The sequence below is a fragment of the Lolium rigidum genome, chromosome 3, assembly GCF_022539505.1.
Source record: "Lolium rigidum isolate FL_2022 chromosome 3, APGP_CSIRO_Lrig_0.1, whole genome shotgun sequence".
Lineage (NCBI taxonomy): Eukaryota > Viridiplantae > Streptophyta > Magnoliopsida > Poales > Poaceae > Lolium > Lolium rigidum.
In genome coordinates, this window is record NC_061510.1 from 377,474,624 (window position 1) to 377,490,617 (window position 15,994).

A 15,994-nucleotide genomic window follows, 5' to 3' on the forward strand; every position below is an offset into this window, starting at 1 on the left:
GAACCAGAGCGCGATCCAGTCGAACTCGAGTATATGAGCCCCCCGTCACCTTTTTCTCCCAGGTCCAGAAACTACCACTATAGCCCAGGTCATTCAAATTACAGATATCCACATCATCACGGAAGCCTTGCATTTGTGTCAGCGTGCGATGACCCACTCCTTCATGTTCACCGGCATGTAGCACCTCGTTAAAATCCCCTATGCATAACCAAGGAAGGCTACTTGTCCCACATATATTCTGTAGTGTATCCCAAGTCTGCGCAAACTTGTCCGTGCTTCCCCATAAACAGTTGTGAGTCTCCAGGTAGATTCACTGATTCCTTCAACAGTCACATCAACGTGATATTTTGACTGGCCCAAAATATTTATATTCAAATCATTGTTCCATAGGATACAACTACCTCCACTCCTTCCTTCACTACCGACCGCGAAGGCCCTATCATAGCCTAAAGAATTAGCCAGTGCCTCTGCACGACTCTTGCTAATCTGAGTTTCGAGAATGCAAAAAATCGCGGGTGCAAACTTCGTGACAAAGTCACGCAATTCCCTGATTGTCGAGGCATTGCCTCCTCCTCGACAGTTCAGGCAGAAGATACTCATTGGGCTTGGCGGCGCCCCTCGAGGGAGCCCGCCAACGCGCCATTAGTGGTGTTATCTTGTGTCATCCCTTCCTCCTCCACAGTCTTCGATCGTTTAGGGTCCCTTATCGGATTAGGACTTGGAGGCGCCAAAGGCTCAAATTGGTTAACAAGTGATCCCACCTGGCCACCCTTGCCAACAGGTACCAGCGTGCCTCCTGTTTCCCCAGAGGAAGGAGCACCCAGCGGAGGGTTTGCCGAGGCCATCCCCGCTCTCTTCCTGCTTCCGAGTTTATCATCCTCATCCATGATCTCCTCCCCAACAGAATCTTCATGCAGAACAACTTGTGACGAGCTCGTTCTACCGCCTCGCCCACGGCCAACTCCAGTTCTCCCTGCATCCCGAGATCCTCTGCCGCGCCCAGGCCGGTTGCCCTGACTCATCGACCAGGAGGCACGCAGATCTTTGAAGACCAGCGCTTGCGGAGGATGGAGACCATCCCCATGATCTTTGTATTCATGGCCTAAATGCCCACAGACTTGACACCAGTTCGGGAGTTTCTCATACTTCACAAAGAACAGCTCCCTTTTCTTCTCACGTACCATGGAAACAACGATCTTCAGAGGTTTACGAACATCCAGTCTAACTCTCACTCTATAAAAATTCCCCTCAAAAGAATTCACAGCAGACACCAAGTAACATCCTCTCGTACGTAAATCAGGGAAATTACAGTGAAATAGAATCAGGCCAAAACACACGGAAGAATGGTGGCCAAAGATTTCTAGGTGAAGACTATTCAAAACCAACTAGCGAGATGGAATCTTATTGATACAAAAAAAAAATATTCGGAAGCAACAGAGAAATAAGAATGAAATCAAATAAACAAAAAAAATGTGACAATTACATCCCAGTCAATGCGTTATTCTGGATATACCATGCACGCGCCTCGAAAATAAAATACACTCATTCTGTGTTAGTTCATGTTCAGACATGCAGTTTACAAAAAAAATTGTCATATATGTCGTGTCACTTGCACGACAGTGCAAATCGCTATTGACCATACTCCTGGGTGCTTTCAGAGCTTCTCACTGGATTGAAATAGGGATGGGCCTGTACAGAATAAAAATGGTGTCACATTTCAAGTGTTAAACAATGCACACATTTCATGTAGCATTGTTCCCACAAAAAATGCTTCTTGGATGTACGAGCGGGAAGACGTACCATGGCTTCCTTTGCTGTAAGCCGTTCCTCGTGATCATAGCGAAGCAGCTTGTCTAGAAAATCGATTGCCTATTAAAAGCGGAAAACAAAATGTTAAAAATAATACATCCAATGATCCAATGTGTAGTGGGCCAGGTTCAATTAGAGGCAACGTGAATAACCTCAGGGCTCACTAAGTGTCTGTTCTCTGCATCAACAAACTTTATCCATGACTTCTTTCTGTGTCTGCAGGCAAAATATATAGTTAGAATCATGCTATTATGTTGAATTGCTGTTTCTGAAAATAATTGTCCCAAAGATAATCCAAAGCAATGCATGACCTTCCAACAAGCATTTCAAGCTGTGGGTCAATCTCAAGGCCGTATTTTTCGAGGTAGCTGTGGAAATCATCTGTTCCAAGAACCTACAACAGCAACACGTAGTGCATACATGAGTCATATATACTCATATAAGAAAACTGCAAAAAGCATTGATTCTTACAAATAATAGAAGCAATCAGCATAACTCATTTTGCAATTACACTATTCCTATATAATAGAATTTTATAAGATGTTCCGAACAACTATTTCTTCAGTGTAGTGGAACAAAAGAACACTGTTCCAAAACGGCTGATGAAAAAAATCAAACAGGTTATTAGTGTAGAACTAACAAAACATATATGTTAGCTAGTCCTAATGAGCTTAAGGGCAATACAAGGATGTGCTGCACAAATTCTAGAGAATTCCATATTCTGAAAGAGCATAGACATGCATGCATAAACAATGGTAGACAGGCTTCCTGACATTGGCAGTAGAATATACTGCATCGATCAGGGCCAATCCCTTTAGAGACGTATGCTACTGACTCTCTTTTTTTCAGGACTTTTCACAATATTTTAGGGTTGCTAGCATGCATTGGTAGCACTAGATATGTTCCCAATCCCTTTGGATGAGCAGGGAAATCAAAATCATTGCTTTGCCTGATTATTATAAATTAGCATCTCTGTGTGTACAAGGCCAGAAATGAATTAGACTCCATAATATTGCTATGCTCTTTTTTTTTCTGTAGAATTGTTGTGCTATTTAAGCATTGTAAGCAATTTGATGTACAAGGCATGGTTATGAACTTATGATGGTCAGAATGTAAGCTGCAAAGCCAAGTTACAAAGCCATAAGATGTAGATATACAGTTACATTTCACAAGCTGGATACTAAAGCTGGGATATTTCACTAAATTTCTACAAGACCACTCGTATGAAAATTCCACACAAATGTGTAAGTTTTATCAAGCATGTAAATTGTGCAATTTTAACCAACCAAGTGAAAGTTGTGGGTATTGCACAGATATTTAACCAGTTCACATTTCAAACAGCTCAAGATTCAAGATGAACGCTTTAAGAAACTCTGAATGACTGAACATACCTTGGTTATTTTGACTAATTGCTGGTAGTTATCCTGACCATGAAAGAAAGGGTCCACACGGAATATCTGTTGATTGAAAATACATATCAATAGAAGTCTGGTAATGCAGATGATTGGCTGATCATAGACTTGCCACTTACCATTGCTGCAAACATGCAACCAAGGCTCCACAAATCTAATGAGTAATCGTAGTCTAACAAATCCACAAGTAATTCAGGGCCCTTATAACACCTGTCAACAAAGCAGGATGCTGTAAGCAACAGACAAATATAAGGAATATATAAACCAGCCAGAGCTGCTAGACACTAATGAAAACCGAAAATTGGGAACAATTACTATGATATTTATATGTGTGAATGATATAATAGTGACATAACCTACTGTGAACTTTGCCCCAACACGACTTTTCCCACTAAGTCAGGTAGGTGGAATTTAAAATTGCTATGAGTTAACACAACAAGTCAAGCAGATCCAACATAAAAGAGCTCCAAAATCGAGAAGTGCCGAAGTCATTAGTTATATAAACAGGTAGGACACCTGGGAAGTCCATAAGCGAATACAGTATTCAAACTTGCTGTGTACTTAAAATAGCCTCATTAACAAGCTTAATAAGTCCAAGAACATGAAACTTTTAGAGCTAACAGAACTTACCTTGAAGCAACTCTAACATTGTATTCCATCCTGGGATGATAGAACTCAGCGAGACCCCAATCAATAAGACGGAGCTGACGTTTCGCATGATCAATCATGATATTGTGGGGTTTGACATCTCGATGCATGATACCCCGTGAGTGACAAAAATCTAGTGCCTACACAAACACCTGGAAAAGTTAAAGACAATCAAACTGAATGTACTCTGAAGGATAGCAAACTTGTAACAAATGTAGATGCTTGTTCAGTATGTTGCATCCACAGTGTTTATCATTGGAATATTGAAAGCCTCAACAAACAAATTAGTTTGGCAAACCTTAACCTCTTTCAATGTCCTACGATATGTTCATATACCGCAAAGCAGGTAGTAATATTGCAGTTCATGCGTACATTCACACATTTATTTGATTTACTGCAGCTGATTGATTTCATTGGTCAAAATTCATTACAATTTGCAAGTCATGGTTCAATTAGGTATGTTATTTGAAGTGACATGGTTAATCTGGAGATAAATATATAGTTGATTGCACAAACAAATGTGCTAATCAGCTGATATCATGCAGGCAATGATCAACTTCCTGACTTCGTCAAAATGGTAATCTTCCATACTGGCACAATTTAACTTTACTAACCCATGAGATTCTATAGACCCAAACAAAAGTGAAAGACAGAACCTACGATGTGCCAGCAACTCTTATTCAGTGTAGAAAGAGACAGAAATATGCTATTACTAATTAGTAACTACTTTCACGATTCAGATTCTTGCCTTCAATAATTCGAAAATATAGTATCTGATATCATAATCTGATAAAGTGGGGTAGAGCACTCTGAAGTCGGTATTGTCGACATATTCAAAGACTAGACTAGGCGTCTTTGAATCATCATCTCGGACAACATCGAGTAGCGTAACAATATTCGGTCCTCCATATAAGTTCTGAAGTATCTTTATTTCCCTCTTTATCTGCATCATAAAAATAACTCAATAAACGATAAGGGTTGCAAAGATACGTTACAAGATGCAATGATAATACTTTGCAATGGAGCAAACAGATAACCAAAAACATCGGCATAAAGTGTGCACCATTGAACTGTGATTTTCCTAAAGTTCACAAGAGACATATGCTAGAACATTATTATCAGCTAGTAAGACGATAAATCTAGAAGAACCAAGTAATTAGTAATCACTATCTGCCAAGTTAGAAACGAGGTAAGAAACTTGTACATGAGAGTAAGCATCCCTGCATCAGGATCATGCTCTGATGCAGTTCCATGGACAACATAGCATACATCAAATTCAATATTTTTTATTTTTATTTATATCCCCAATCATGGGGGGTAACGACATCTAAAACTAAAACTGACATTAATCAAACTCTTACAAGGACTTAGAATAGAGCTGAGATCCTGAAAACTGAGAATGTCTGAGGACATAGTTACAAGGTCAACGCACACAACGACACAACATTTTCATGGAGCAACAGTGTCACACACTCCAACAAGGTCTGAAGTATAACCAAATCACACAGATCAACGCTAAGATTAGCATCTATCCGTGCGAAGTTAAATTTGCACTGTCAAAACTAAAGATTCTACTACTCTAGGGCACTTGAGCTCTCTTCCAGATTAACACTCCAGCAATAGCACACTAACCAAAAATCAAGAAAAGCACAACAGCCACATGAACTAAGCATTGCAAAGATGAAGCTGTACCTTCTTCTTCCTGACGGGCTTGAGGATCTTAATGACGCACCGCTCTTGGCTCCCGGTCCGGAAGCCCTCGAAGACCTCGCTGTACTTGCCCTTGCCCACCTTCCGCAGCACCTCGTAGCCATCCTGCTCCCTGCACCCACGCACAGGAGCAGCGACATCAGAGCGCAAACCCTAGCTAGCAGCGAATCTGTAGGACGCGCATCCGTCCGTACCCCCAGTCGATGCTGAGCGCCTCGTAGTCCCAGTACTCCTTGGGCCGCTGGGAGTTGACGTCGGCGTAGACGCGCGCGACGGAGGAGGCGCCCCCGGGGTGGCGCGTGGCGCGGGCGATGGGCGGCATGGGGCGCGGCGCCTCGGCGGCCGCGGCCGCGCTGGCGTAGACTGTGGGGGAGTGGCGGCGGCGGTGGTGGTGGTGGTGGTGGCCGTGGGAGTGGCGCGGGGCCGCGGTGGAGAGGAGGCAGAGCAGGAGCCGGTGGGGCGTGGCGGCGGCGGCGGCGGCGGCGGCGGCGGCGGAGTGGGGGAGGAGGCGGCTGCGCAGGGCGAGCCAGGCCATGAAGTAGTAGCTCTGCTCCAGAGGATGGATTGCTCACGCTCGACGGAGCTGACGCGGACGCGGACAGGGAGAGCAGCCTGCGGAACATCTCGTGTCGGCCCGGCCCATGAGGCCCATGAAAGTGGGCTGCTCGGCCCAGCCCGGGGCGTTTGCCCTTACCCGGAGCCGGAGAGGAACTCGCCTCCCACCTGCTACACGCCGCCGGCTTCCATCCCCATCCGACTACCAGAAGAGAGGGCAAAAATTCAGGGAAGTACCGCCGGCGAAGCGCGCGAGCGCTGCCATGGACGCCGGTTAATTGGGGGGTTTAGCTGGAATCACGGCGGCTCAAGGACCTCGAGCGCAGGTCAAACCCTAGGCCCTTGTTGCTTAAGCATGTGTTTCAAATGCACGTGACTTCTGTTCCCTTAATCAGCATTTTAGCTACAAATGCTGGCACTCTTCGATTGTTTGTTATTAGTACAGTACTTAGTATGGTACATGTCCCTGTTTCTCCGCAGATATGAACTCATGAAGCCGTCTTTTGTTGGCCATTGCAGGCATTTCGGTTAGTCATATAATATAACGACAGCCAGTACTATTCTCTACTCGCTGCAGATGGAGCAGAACCCAGATCCTGGCCCTGTTGACAAATCAGTTCTGGTGGAGCAGGAGCTTCACAAGTCTGAAGCTATATTTGCTGGGAAGGTAACAATTTACAAGCTTCCTCAAGCTTTTCCAAAAATAAGCTTCAGTATCAGCTGACCTCTTTTTGGTCTGAAAAATGCAGGCCTGCAAACCTATTAGATTTATCGAACACGGCACGAGGCTTAACCAGTGGGAGGTGAGGCACGAGGGAATGCTCGCGCTACTGCGGCGAGCTGGATTCTACCACCTGTCTTTCCTGAAGAGGGTTCAGTTAGACCATGCTCTGCTAAACGCTTTGGTCGAAAGGTGGCGGCGCGAAACGCAGACCTTCCACTTGCGGTTCGGGGAGATGGCGGTGCTCTTGAAGGACGTGGCGATTCTTACTGGACTTCGCGTACACGGTACTCCCGTCACCGGTGCAACAGGCTGCCGCTGGGAACAGTTGTGTTTAGAGCTGCTAGGCCGAGAACCTCCGCAGATAAAAGGCGGTTCTGTCAACATCGCGTGGTTGCATGACACCTTTGCAAGCTTGCCAGATGGGGCTAGTAAGTTGCAAATAGAGCATGCTACGCGAGCCTACATAATGTACCAATTTGGCTGCAGCTTATTTCCTGACCCGAGTGGGACACGGGTGCACTTGAGATACTTGGCACTGCTCCGTGATTTTGATGCCTCGGGGGAGATGGCATGGGGGGCTGCTGTTCTTGCTCACCTCTACAGAGAACTTGGAAAGGCCAGCATGAAGGGCAAGGCTAACTGTTGTGCCTTTCTCACTCTTCTTCAGGTAGTATATTTCTCCAGCCATGCAGTACTTTCACTTAGTGCAGCAATTAATGTCAAATCGGCACACATTGCAGATATGGGCATGGGAGCATATACAGATAGGCCGTCCTGAAAGACTGGAGAATAAGGATCTAACAATTGATCAGCCCCTTGGATGCAGGTTATTTTAAGTTCGGATTGTTTTGCTAAACGCTTCCTGTTATGTCATTTTATTCTCCCTGAAGTTTACATCATTTTATAATTAGATGGGATGTACCCTTCAAGAACCGTGAAAATGTCCGGTCCATGGACCACGAGTTTTACAGGCATGGACTTGATACTATAGCAGATTGTCAGGTATGACTTCATCAACTGTAGAAAAAAATATAAATTTCTTCTCCATCGATATGCTACAAGGAGCGTAGTGCTATAGCTGTATTTTTTGCATGTTCTCTAGATTTCATGGGATCCGTACAAACCAAGTCTGATTGGTGGCCTGCCTGCGCTATGCACACTTGGTTCTGCAGTCTGGCGATCAAAAACTCCATTGATCTGCTTCCAGATAGTGGAAATGCATGTGCCTGATCGTGTGTTACTACAATTTGGAATGATACAGCACATTCCAGACCCAGTTGAGGCAGTTGAGCGTGTGACAATGCAGGGTAAAACAGATGAGGATTGGTCTACTTACCATGAGAAGTACATTAAGCAATGGGATAATAGGCTCCTTTCGATTCTTGACCAGCTGAGAATACCGTGAATTCAGATCCTACTCATGCAAGGAAGCTGTTACTTAAAATGGTATCGGCAAATTACACGTCGGTGGATCTCTACTCCGGTTGAATGTCCGGTCATATCCTATCGGTTGTGCGGGCACGGTGAGAAAGCCCTGGTAAGAAGTTCGGAATGTTTGATTGTTTTGTGATCTTTACGTATGTATTTAGTTTTCTAACAAATTTCATTAACCATGAACGAGGTTGATCCGGTAAGTACGGTGCGAGTACGAATTAGAACGTTGTTATCGGGTGAAATGGACGGGGAGAAGGTCAAAAAATCACTTGGTGATATTGATATGTATATTCTTGCTCAAATGAAAAAGGTACGGTTCTTTGTCACACCATGCACTAATGAACCAACCCACTTAAACTACAAGCAGCAACATATGGTTCTGTCCTCAGGTCAACTGCAGTTTATGCAAATTGGTCTTCCCACTGAAATAGGAAATGAGAGTCTTAAATCAGCCACGGCCTGTTCAACTTCTGTGGGTTCTATTCAAGCTAATCCTGGAAAGGTAGAACAAGTTACTGATGATTACATGGAGGGAAATACCATATTACAATTGGACGGAATGAGGGGAATTCAACCTGAAGGAGGAACACTTGTAAGGCCTCCTCCTAGAGGAGATGGCACCAGCAAGCTCGGATCGAGGATCGCATCGGCAAGAAGATCCTATTGATGTTTCCATGACGGAAGTCAATATGCGGTACATTATAAGTACACTGTAAAGGATGTTGTGGGCTGAGATGATTAATACATCTGCGAGAGAATGCTATCTTTGGAGGAGATTTCGGATGCGAAATGAAGAATGGAGAAGGTCCTACGGGAACTTCCTCTCCACCCAGTGAGATTGAGGAAATGCGGAGAGGCTGCTGAACTTATGTATAACAATAAGATCCACAATAAGGTTAATAACGAATCGCGGGAGCACTGCTAATGCACCTGTGATCAACAATAGTACGATTGAAGAGACCGACCATGTACTCTTGAAGGACAATTACATGGAGGCCACTCATATTTATCTTAATAACATAGCGAGGTCGGGAAGCTGTGAGTAAACCATCGGGTGGTCCAGAATCTTATATGATCTTGGGTGTATCTTCACATAATGGTCAAGCTGCAAAAAATCACTAGTGTATCCGGGAAGGGTGATACGATCGAAGACATTACTGGTCATGAGAACGGACAATAGTATAGGCGAGGGGCGATTGGTGAAGCTCTTAGTCTTAGTGCCCTTGGACTCGGAGAGACCCTTAGTGCTTCCATGAACAAGTTAAGCTCAATGAGTGGAAATGCTTGAACCTCCATCGGCTTCTCAACGGGAAGAACCTCCGAGCTGCGGTGCCGGGGTCCGGTGGTACTGCAAGATTACGTTCGGAAACTACCTAAGGATAATGCTATTCGGGACGAGTTCATGCGGTGCAAAATCTTATGTTGCAAAAGAATGTTGATGACTACATTGAGAATAGCTCTTTGGACCCTGCGGTTCAGCGAAACTTGTTGTCACTCCTGCACATATCACTTGTTGTTGGAGAGAAATGTATTGGTCCATTCAACGGAGAAGCAAGCGATACATTGGTGGAGGAGAATTCCACTCGTAATGGGTATGCGGACCGGGATGAAATAACTAAAAGGAGGAAGCGACGGTTTCTTCACATGAAAATGCGAGGCTACGCCAACCACGAGAGTTATTAAATGCGAGAAGCAAAACGGCGGTGGCCAATTGATAGGATTCACAAGAAGGAAAAGGAAGAAAGAAGTTGAGCAGTCGTCTCCCTGAATCCTAATGTTGTTACTGTATTTATTTTGGAGTAATATTTTTGGATGCCAGTTTGTTTAGGTATGTGTCAGTGTAGACTGTAGAGATGTACATGGATTTGGAAATTTTCTTACCAATTTTGTTGCATGAAATGTATGTACAGTCTTCTCTGTTTGTGGTCCAAGCAATTTTCCTAATCAAATTAGCATTTGTTCATTCAGTGATCTGCACTCCATCCCATGCCTGACTTCATCTTGTAATTGGTATTAGGTACTTGCCTAGGGTGAATGAATACTTGCCATAGGCTACGGCATGCTGCATCGAGTATGCACGAGACTACGCCTTCGCCTCCGATGGTCATGACTATGTCAGGTACACACATTTAACAGTCCATGTGTTCTAGATGACTAGATCATAATTAGGATGCAACGTTATTAAATCCTAAGGATCGGAACCAACAGTATTTTGTGCGTTGATTTGGTTAGTGGTGACTAGATAGTCACTTCAGTTGACTGATGATAAAATAGTACTATTTCGTCACCATGACCAACTACTGTAGTGCACTGTTGTGGTCAAGAGCTCTGCGGCGGCGCACTCTCAAAAGTAACCAATCAAAACTGAAGTTTTAAATACTACCACTTGTTACAACTGTGGTCTGAGACTTCTCTTGCATACTTTTGAAGTGCCAGCACCTACCAAGGCTGAATACTATATCTTTATGTATAATATCTCTTTGAAATGGAGAGTCCATAGCCATCTGTAAGAGTTTAAGATATACATGCAGAAGTGATAGTGAAGCATGAAGTGGCGTGCATTGCCACCCAAGCAAATTAACCTGGTGACAGGGAATCCTACTCATCCCACCAATAAGCTCAAAGCGGTATTCTGTCTTAAGAAAATATCCAAACCGTTTACTTGCCCACGGCATTCCACGTGACACCTGAGGCTGCTTGCCACACGAGATAAGCTCATAGAAACTAACAGCTCCGCACATGGTTGCCACCAACAATTCCAGCTCGCACCTATAAATACACGCATGTGTGCACACATAAACATCAACCCAACCACATCAACTCAAGCATTGATCCATCCTTCTAGCTTATTCTCTAGTACTCAACATGGCTTCCATGGGGTTTAGCTATGCACAGATACATGCGAGCCAAGAGAAGGTCAGGAGGACGATCAGCAAGGAGAAGACTGCAACAACAACGAGAAAGAACAAGTCGACGACTGAAGGAGAAGAGGAAAATAAGAAGAACAAGAGTTCTATGGCTGAAGAAGAGAAGGCCGTCTGCAGCTCACGGACCGCCGGGAGGGTTCATCCATGCGTGTGTTCCATAGCACCAGCGGCGTCGCCAATGGGTGGGCACCGCTGAAGTTGGCCAGCCATGGAGCAGAAATATCCGTCCTGTCCAGGAGTCATCTTTAGGTCATGAGAGGGTTGGATAGGAGCGTAGTTTGGGATTGTGATTATTCTTTGTTGTCCCACCAAGGAAATAAAGCTGGTGTCTCATGATCATCTAGTTTCCCCTTTTGGTTTTGCACATATATTTTTGTCTATGTTTATAACATTATAAAAGCTGGCACTGTGAAATGGGAATTTTCTTTCCTTTTTTATGCCTTTAGAAATAGTTCTGGTGTACTTTTCATGTGAGCATGCAACACTGAAATGAAGAAAAGTACATTTGGAACCCAATGCATGCCTTTTTCAGCAAAGGTGTGATTGTCATTGATTTCATGCATGGAATTGGTTGTGGTAAAATGATATGATTATACTCTTGGATAAAAGACTTGTCACCCGATTTCATTACTGGCACGAGGCCAAAAATAGCATGATAGTTTAGAGTACCCACACAAAAAGCCGAAGTGTTTTAGAGATTTTGAAACTAATTCTACTATATCAATGTCACTCTGGAGTCTCATTGAACATTCAGATTCTTAATAACCAGTTGGTATTGGCCGTAGTGCTAGGCTTCCATTTTCGAACCCGCCAGGCTATCCGAAGTGGTTCGCCCCTCATTATCTTTATAAGGTGCAGATACAGTCCAGCAGCGATGTGTGCTTTGTCTGCACATTGCACAAACGGCCTCCACTTGTGGACATATCTGATCGCAACATCCCAAATCCGATTGCCTTGTTTCCCACGAAAACAAAGGTTGTTGCGCAAACTCCTTATCAACAACAGATCACCCTCTCGGATCTCCAGGCTGGTTTGCAATCTAAAGTGTCAGCAAATTCATACCAGGGTTGTTTAACTATAAAACATTCAAAGGAAAGATGTTGTATGCTCTCAGGTTTATCACAGAAAAGACATGTTTTATCAGTGACTTCATGCCGAATAGCTAAAGTGTTCATAGTATGCAATTTTTTATTGAAAAAAAGTAAAATGAACACATGATTTTGTGTGGAACAGCAATTTTCCAAAGCTTTGCTGAGATTATAGCGAGAATACCACCAAAGTTGACTACCTCGTAATTGGTAGCAGGTAGTCTAGGGTGAATGGATACTTGACATGGGCTACGCCATGCCTACATCGAGTAGTCAGAGACTACGCCTTCACCTCCGATGGTCACGGCCATCTCAGGTACACACGTTTCCGACAAACATTATTAAATCATAAGGATTTGAACCAACACTATTTTGTTTGCTGATTTGTTCAGCGGTGACTAGATAGCCACTTCAGTTGACTGACGATAAAATACCACAATATTGGCACCACGACCAACTGTTGTAGTGGTCTCTCCGGCGGTGCACTCTCAAAAGTGAGTGCAGTAAGCAAGCAAAATTGAAAGTTTTGAAGGTTACAAATTGTTAAAGTTGTGGTCGAGACTTCTCCTGCATACTTTTGAAGTGCAAGTACCTACTAATTCTGAAGTTTAATAAGTCTTTGTATATAATATCTCTTTGAAATGGAGAGTCCATAGCCATCTGTAAGAGGTTAAGATAGACATGCAAAAATGATAGTTTAGCATGAAGTGGAGTGCATTGCCAGGCAAGCAAATTAACCTGATGACAAAGGAATCCTACTCATCACACCAATAAGCTCAAAGTAGTATTCTGTCTAAAGAAAAATTCCAAACCGTTTTGACTTGCCCACGGGCATTCCACGCCTGAGGCTGCCGCCAAAGGAGAATAAGCCCACAGAAACTAACAACTCTATAAGTACACACATGTATGCACACATAAACATCCACCCAAACACATTAGCTCAAGCATTCAATCATCCTTCTAGCTAACTTCTCTACTACTCTACATGGCTTCCATGGGGTTTAGCTACGCACAAATACATGTGATACAAAAGAAGGTCCGGAGGAGGATCAGCGAGGAGGCTGCAACAAGAACAACGACAAACAAGTTGACAACTGAAGAAGAAGAGAATAAGAACGACAAGAGTTTTATGGCTGAAGAAGAGAAATCGGTCTGCAACTCATGGACCGCCGGGAGGGTTCATCCATGTGTATCTTCCACTGCAGCGATGGCGCCGCCGCCAACAGGTGGGCACCGTTGAAGTTGCCGGCCATGGAGCAGAAGCATATGCCCTGTACAGGAGTCATCTTTAGGTCATGAGAGGGTTTAATGGGAGTGTAGTTTGTGATTGTGTGTATTCTGTTTCCCTTCCTCTGTTATCCCACTAAAGAAAAGAAAAAAAGCACCGTTATCTACGAAAGAAATAAAGCTGCCATCTCATTACCGATCTAGTTTATTTAGGATTTGCACTTATATTTTTGGCTATGTTTACACATTATGAAAGCTGGCCTTGTGAAATAGGAGTTTTCTTTTTTCACACCTTCAGAAACAGTTCTTGTGTCCTTTTCATGTGAGCATGCAACATTGAAATGAAGAAAGAGACATCTGGAACCCAAGGCATGTCATGGATGAAATTAAGTTGTGGTCAAATGATATTGACTACTACCTCGGTTTCGAATAAGGCGTACGCGTATTTCAAGACGAACTTTGACCCCAAAAAATTAAGCAACAAAATCTATATACCAATATTTTCTATATACCTGGAGTATTGGCCCTAGCGCTAGGCTCCGTTTTCAAACCCGCCAGGCTATCCTAAGTTATTTGCCCCTCGTTTTCTCCAAGAGGTGCGGACCATGGTCCAGCAGCGATGTATGGTTTGTCTGCATAAACGGCCTCCATGTCTGGGCATATCTGATCGTAACATCCCAAATTCAGTGCATGATTTTCATTGTTTCCCCTAAAAAAAAGGTTGTTACGCAAATTCCGTATTGTCCATGGAGTAGCAGATGCGAAAATACTAGTGCGGTAATGCAATTCAGGATGATACCATCAACAATAGATAGACCCCCTCGGATCACCGCGAAGGTTGCAATCCAGAGTGTCAGCAAATTCAGAGCAAGGTTGTTTAAGTATGACATAATCAAAGAAAAGATGGTGCATGCTTTCGAAGTGCAAGTACCTAATCCGAAGTTTTAAGCACTACAATTTGTTACAGTTGTGGTCGAGACTTCTCCTGCATACTTTCGAAGTGCAAGTACCTACCAAATTCTCAAGTTTATTAAGTTTTTGTATAGAATATCTCTTTGAGATGGAGACGGCACGTCTGTACCCATCCTTAAATGTTTAAGACAGACATGCACAAGTGAGGCATGAAGTGGATTGCATTGCCAGGCAAGCAAAATAACCCGATGGCATTGGAATTCTACTCATTTATTTACTTTTAGTAATGGAACAATCTACTCCCTCCGATTCATATTAATTGACTTCAATATGGATGTATCTAGAACTAAGATGTGTCTAGATACATCCATATTAGAGTCAATTAATATGAACCGGAGGGAGTAGAAGAACTACACGTCTGAATCAGAAGTCCAATCTGGTTCGTTCGGACCAGGGTTCTGCTATTAATAATCTACACCTGCTAGGACATCAGTGTACTGCTTTTCATTCGATTACATGGCGCACCGAGGGGCACGGCATATCTCTTAGACTACAAACAAAATATGACCTAGCATCAATTTTGAACAAGATATTATTAACTATAAAAACAAAAGCTGCCATCGTCCAACTAATGATGCTTTCTTTGGCCACATGGGAATATATTATGACAGTATCAGTAAATCACTAATCAACAATACTCCTAGGTTGGATGGTTAGTAAAGCTGGTTGTCATCTCAAAAAAGAAGTAAAGCTGGTTGTATGGCTGAGAAAAATCTAAAACCCAATGTTCTAGGTAACGTTTGGTATAATTGAGTTTTTTTAACACCTTTTGTTGTTTGGATAAATATTTTTACTTACATTTATGGGTGATTTTTTCTCAGCAAATTAGGGCATGTATAATGTTATCTTAACAATGTTGTGTGGGATAATCAATGAGGTGCGACATTTTTCTTTAAATTTGTGGGTATTTTTTCACAACAAAAACATGTGTGTTCTTTTAGTCAAGACATGACCACATAATAGGTTTTGTGGAGGCCTCTCAACCCTAACCCGTCGCCTCCCTCTCCCGCCCCCCTCCCAGGAGGCGGCGAAGGCTCCTCCCCCCCCCTCCCCCACGCGCCCCACAGCCACCTGCCGCCCGTTGCCTCCAGCCAGCTGCGGCCCCGGCGCTGGCCTCGGCCCTGGCCCCCGTGCCTCGGCCACGGCCATGGCCCCGGTCCCGGCCTGGCTCTGGCGGTGGTGGCGGAACCCCCTCCGTCGAATCGGCGAGGGGAAGAAGAGGGTTTCTGCGGCTGCATTCCATGGGAGGTGATGTAGCACCGGTGGAGGAAGCCGGGCGGCACGGCTACTTGGCCGGGGCCTGAGGCTCTCCGTCGGTAGCCATGGAGGATTCGGTGGAGCGGTGGCGGCCTCCGCCCCCTGTAACGGTTCGGCGGCGGTACGTGTGGTGACCCTGCATACCACTGCATGTTGTAGTATGCCAGTCGTTGATATAACATTCACGAAGTACCATTCCGCAAATATTACATCCCTCAGAGTAGTACAACA

General features: G+C 44.1%; 2 protein-coding genes and 1 long non-coding RNA gene across 3 annotated transcripts; 2 read left to right on the plus strand and 1 right to left on the minus strand.

Annotated features, from left to right (window-relative positions):
* Positions 1-1,442: 1,442 nt before the first annotated feature.
* LOC124704362 (casein kinase II subunit alpha-like) lies at positions 1,443-6,114 on the minus strand. Its single transcript, XM_047236615.1, has 10 exons — positions 5,774-6,114; positions 5,562-5,691; positions 4,618-4,812; positions 3,852-4,009; positions 3,341-3,431; positions 3,201-3,266; positions 2,121-2,203; positions 1,962-2,025; positions 1,801-1,869; positions 1,443-1,689 (listed from the first exon to the last, which is right to left on the minus strand). The coding sequence occupies exons 1-10, from the start codon at positions 6,112-6,114 to the stop codon at positions 1,630-1,632; spliced, it is 1,257 nt and encodes a 418-aa protein (XP_047092571.1). The 3' UTR covers positions 1,443-1,629.
* A 24-nt stretch (positions 6,115-6,138) lies between these two features.
* Positions 6,139-8,263, plus strand: LOC124697503 (serine/threonine-protein phosphatase 7 long form homolog). The gene is made up of 6 exons (XM_047230087.1): positions 6,139-6,367; positions 6,686-6,801; positions 6,884-7,525; positions 7,599-7,684; positions 7,770-7,860; positions 7,961-8,263. Exons 1-6 carry the CDS (start codon positions 6,139-6,141, stop codon positions 8,261-8,263), a joined length of 1,467 nt encoding a protein of 488 aa, XP_047086043.1.
* Positions 8,264-9,992: 1,729 nt separating this feature from the next.
* On the plus strand, positions 9,993-11,796 carry LOC124700600. The gene is made up of 3 exons (XR_007001790.1): positions 9,993-10,120; positions 10,310-10,411; positions 11,178-11,796. It is a non-coding gene; the product is annotated as an uncharacterized LOC124700600 (long non-coding RNA).
* Positions 11,797-15,994: the final 4,198 nt, after the last annotated feature.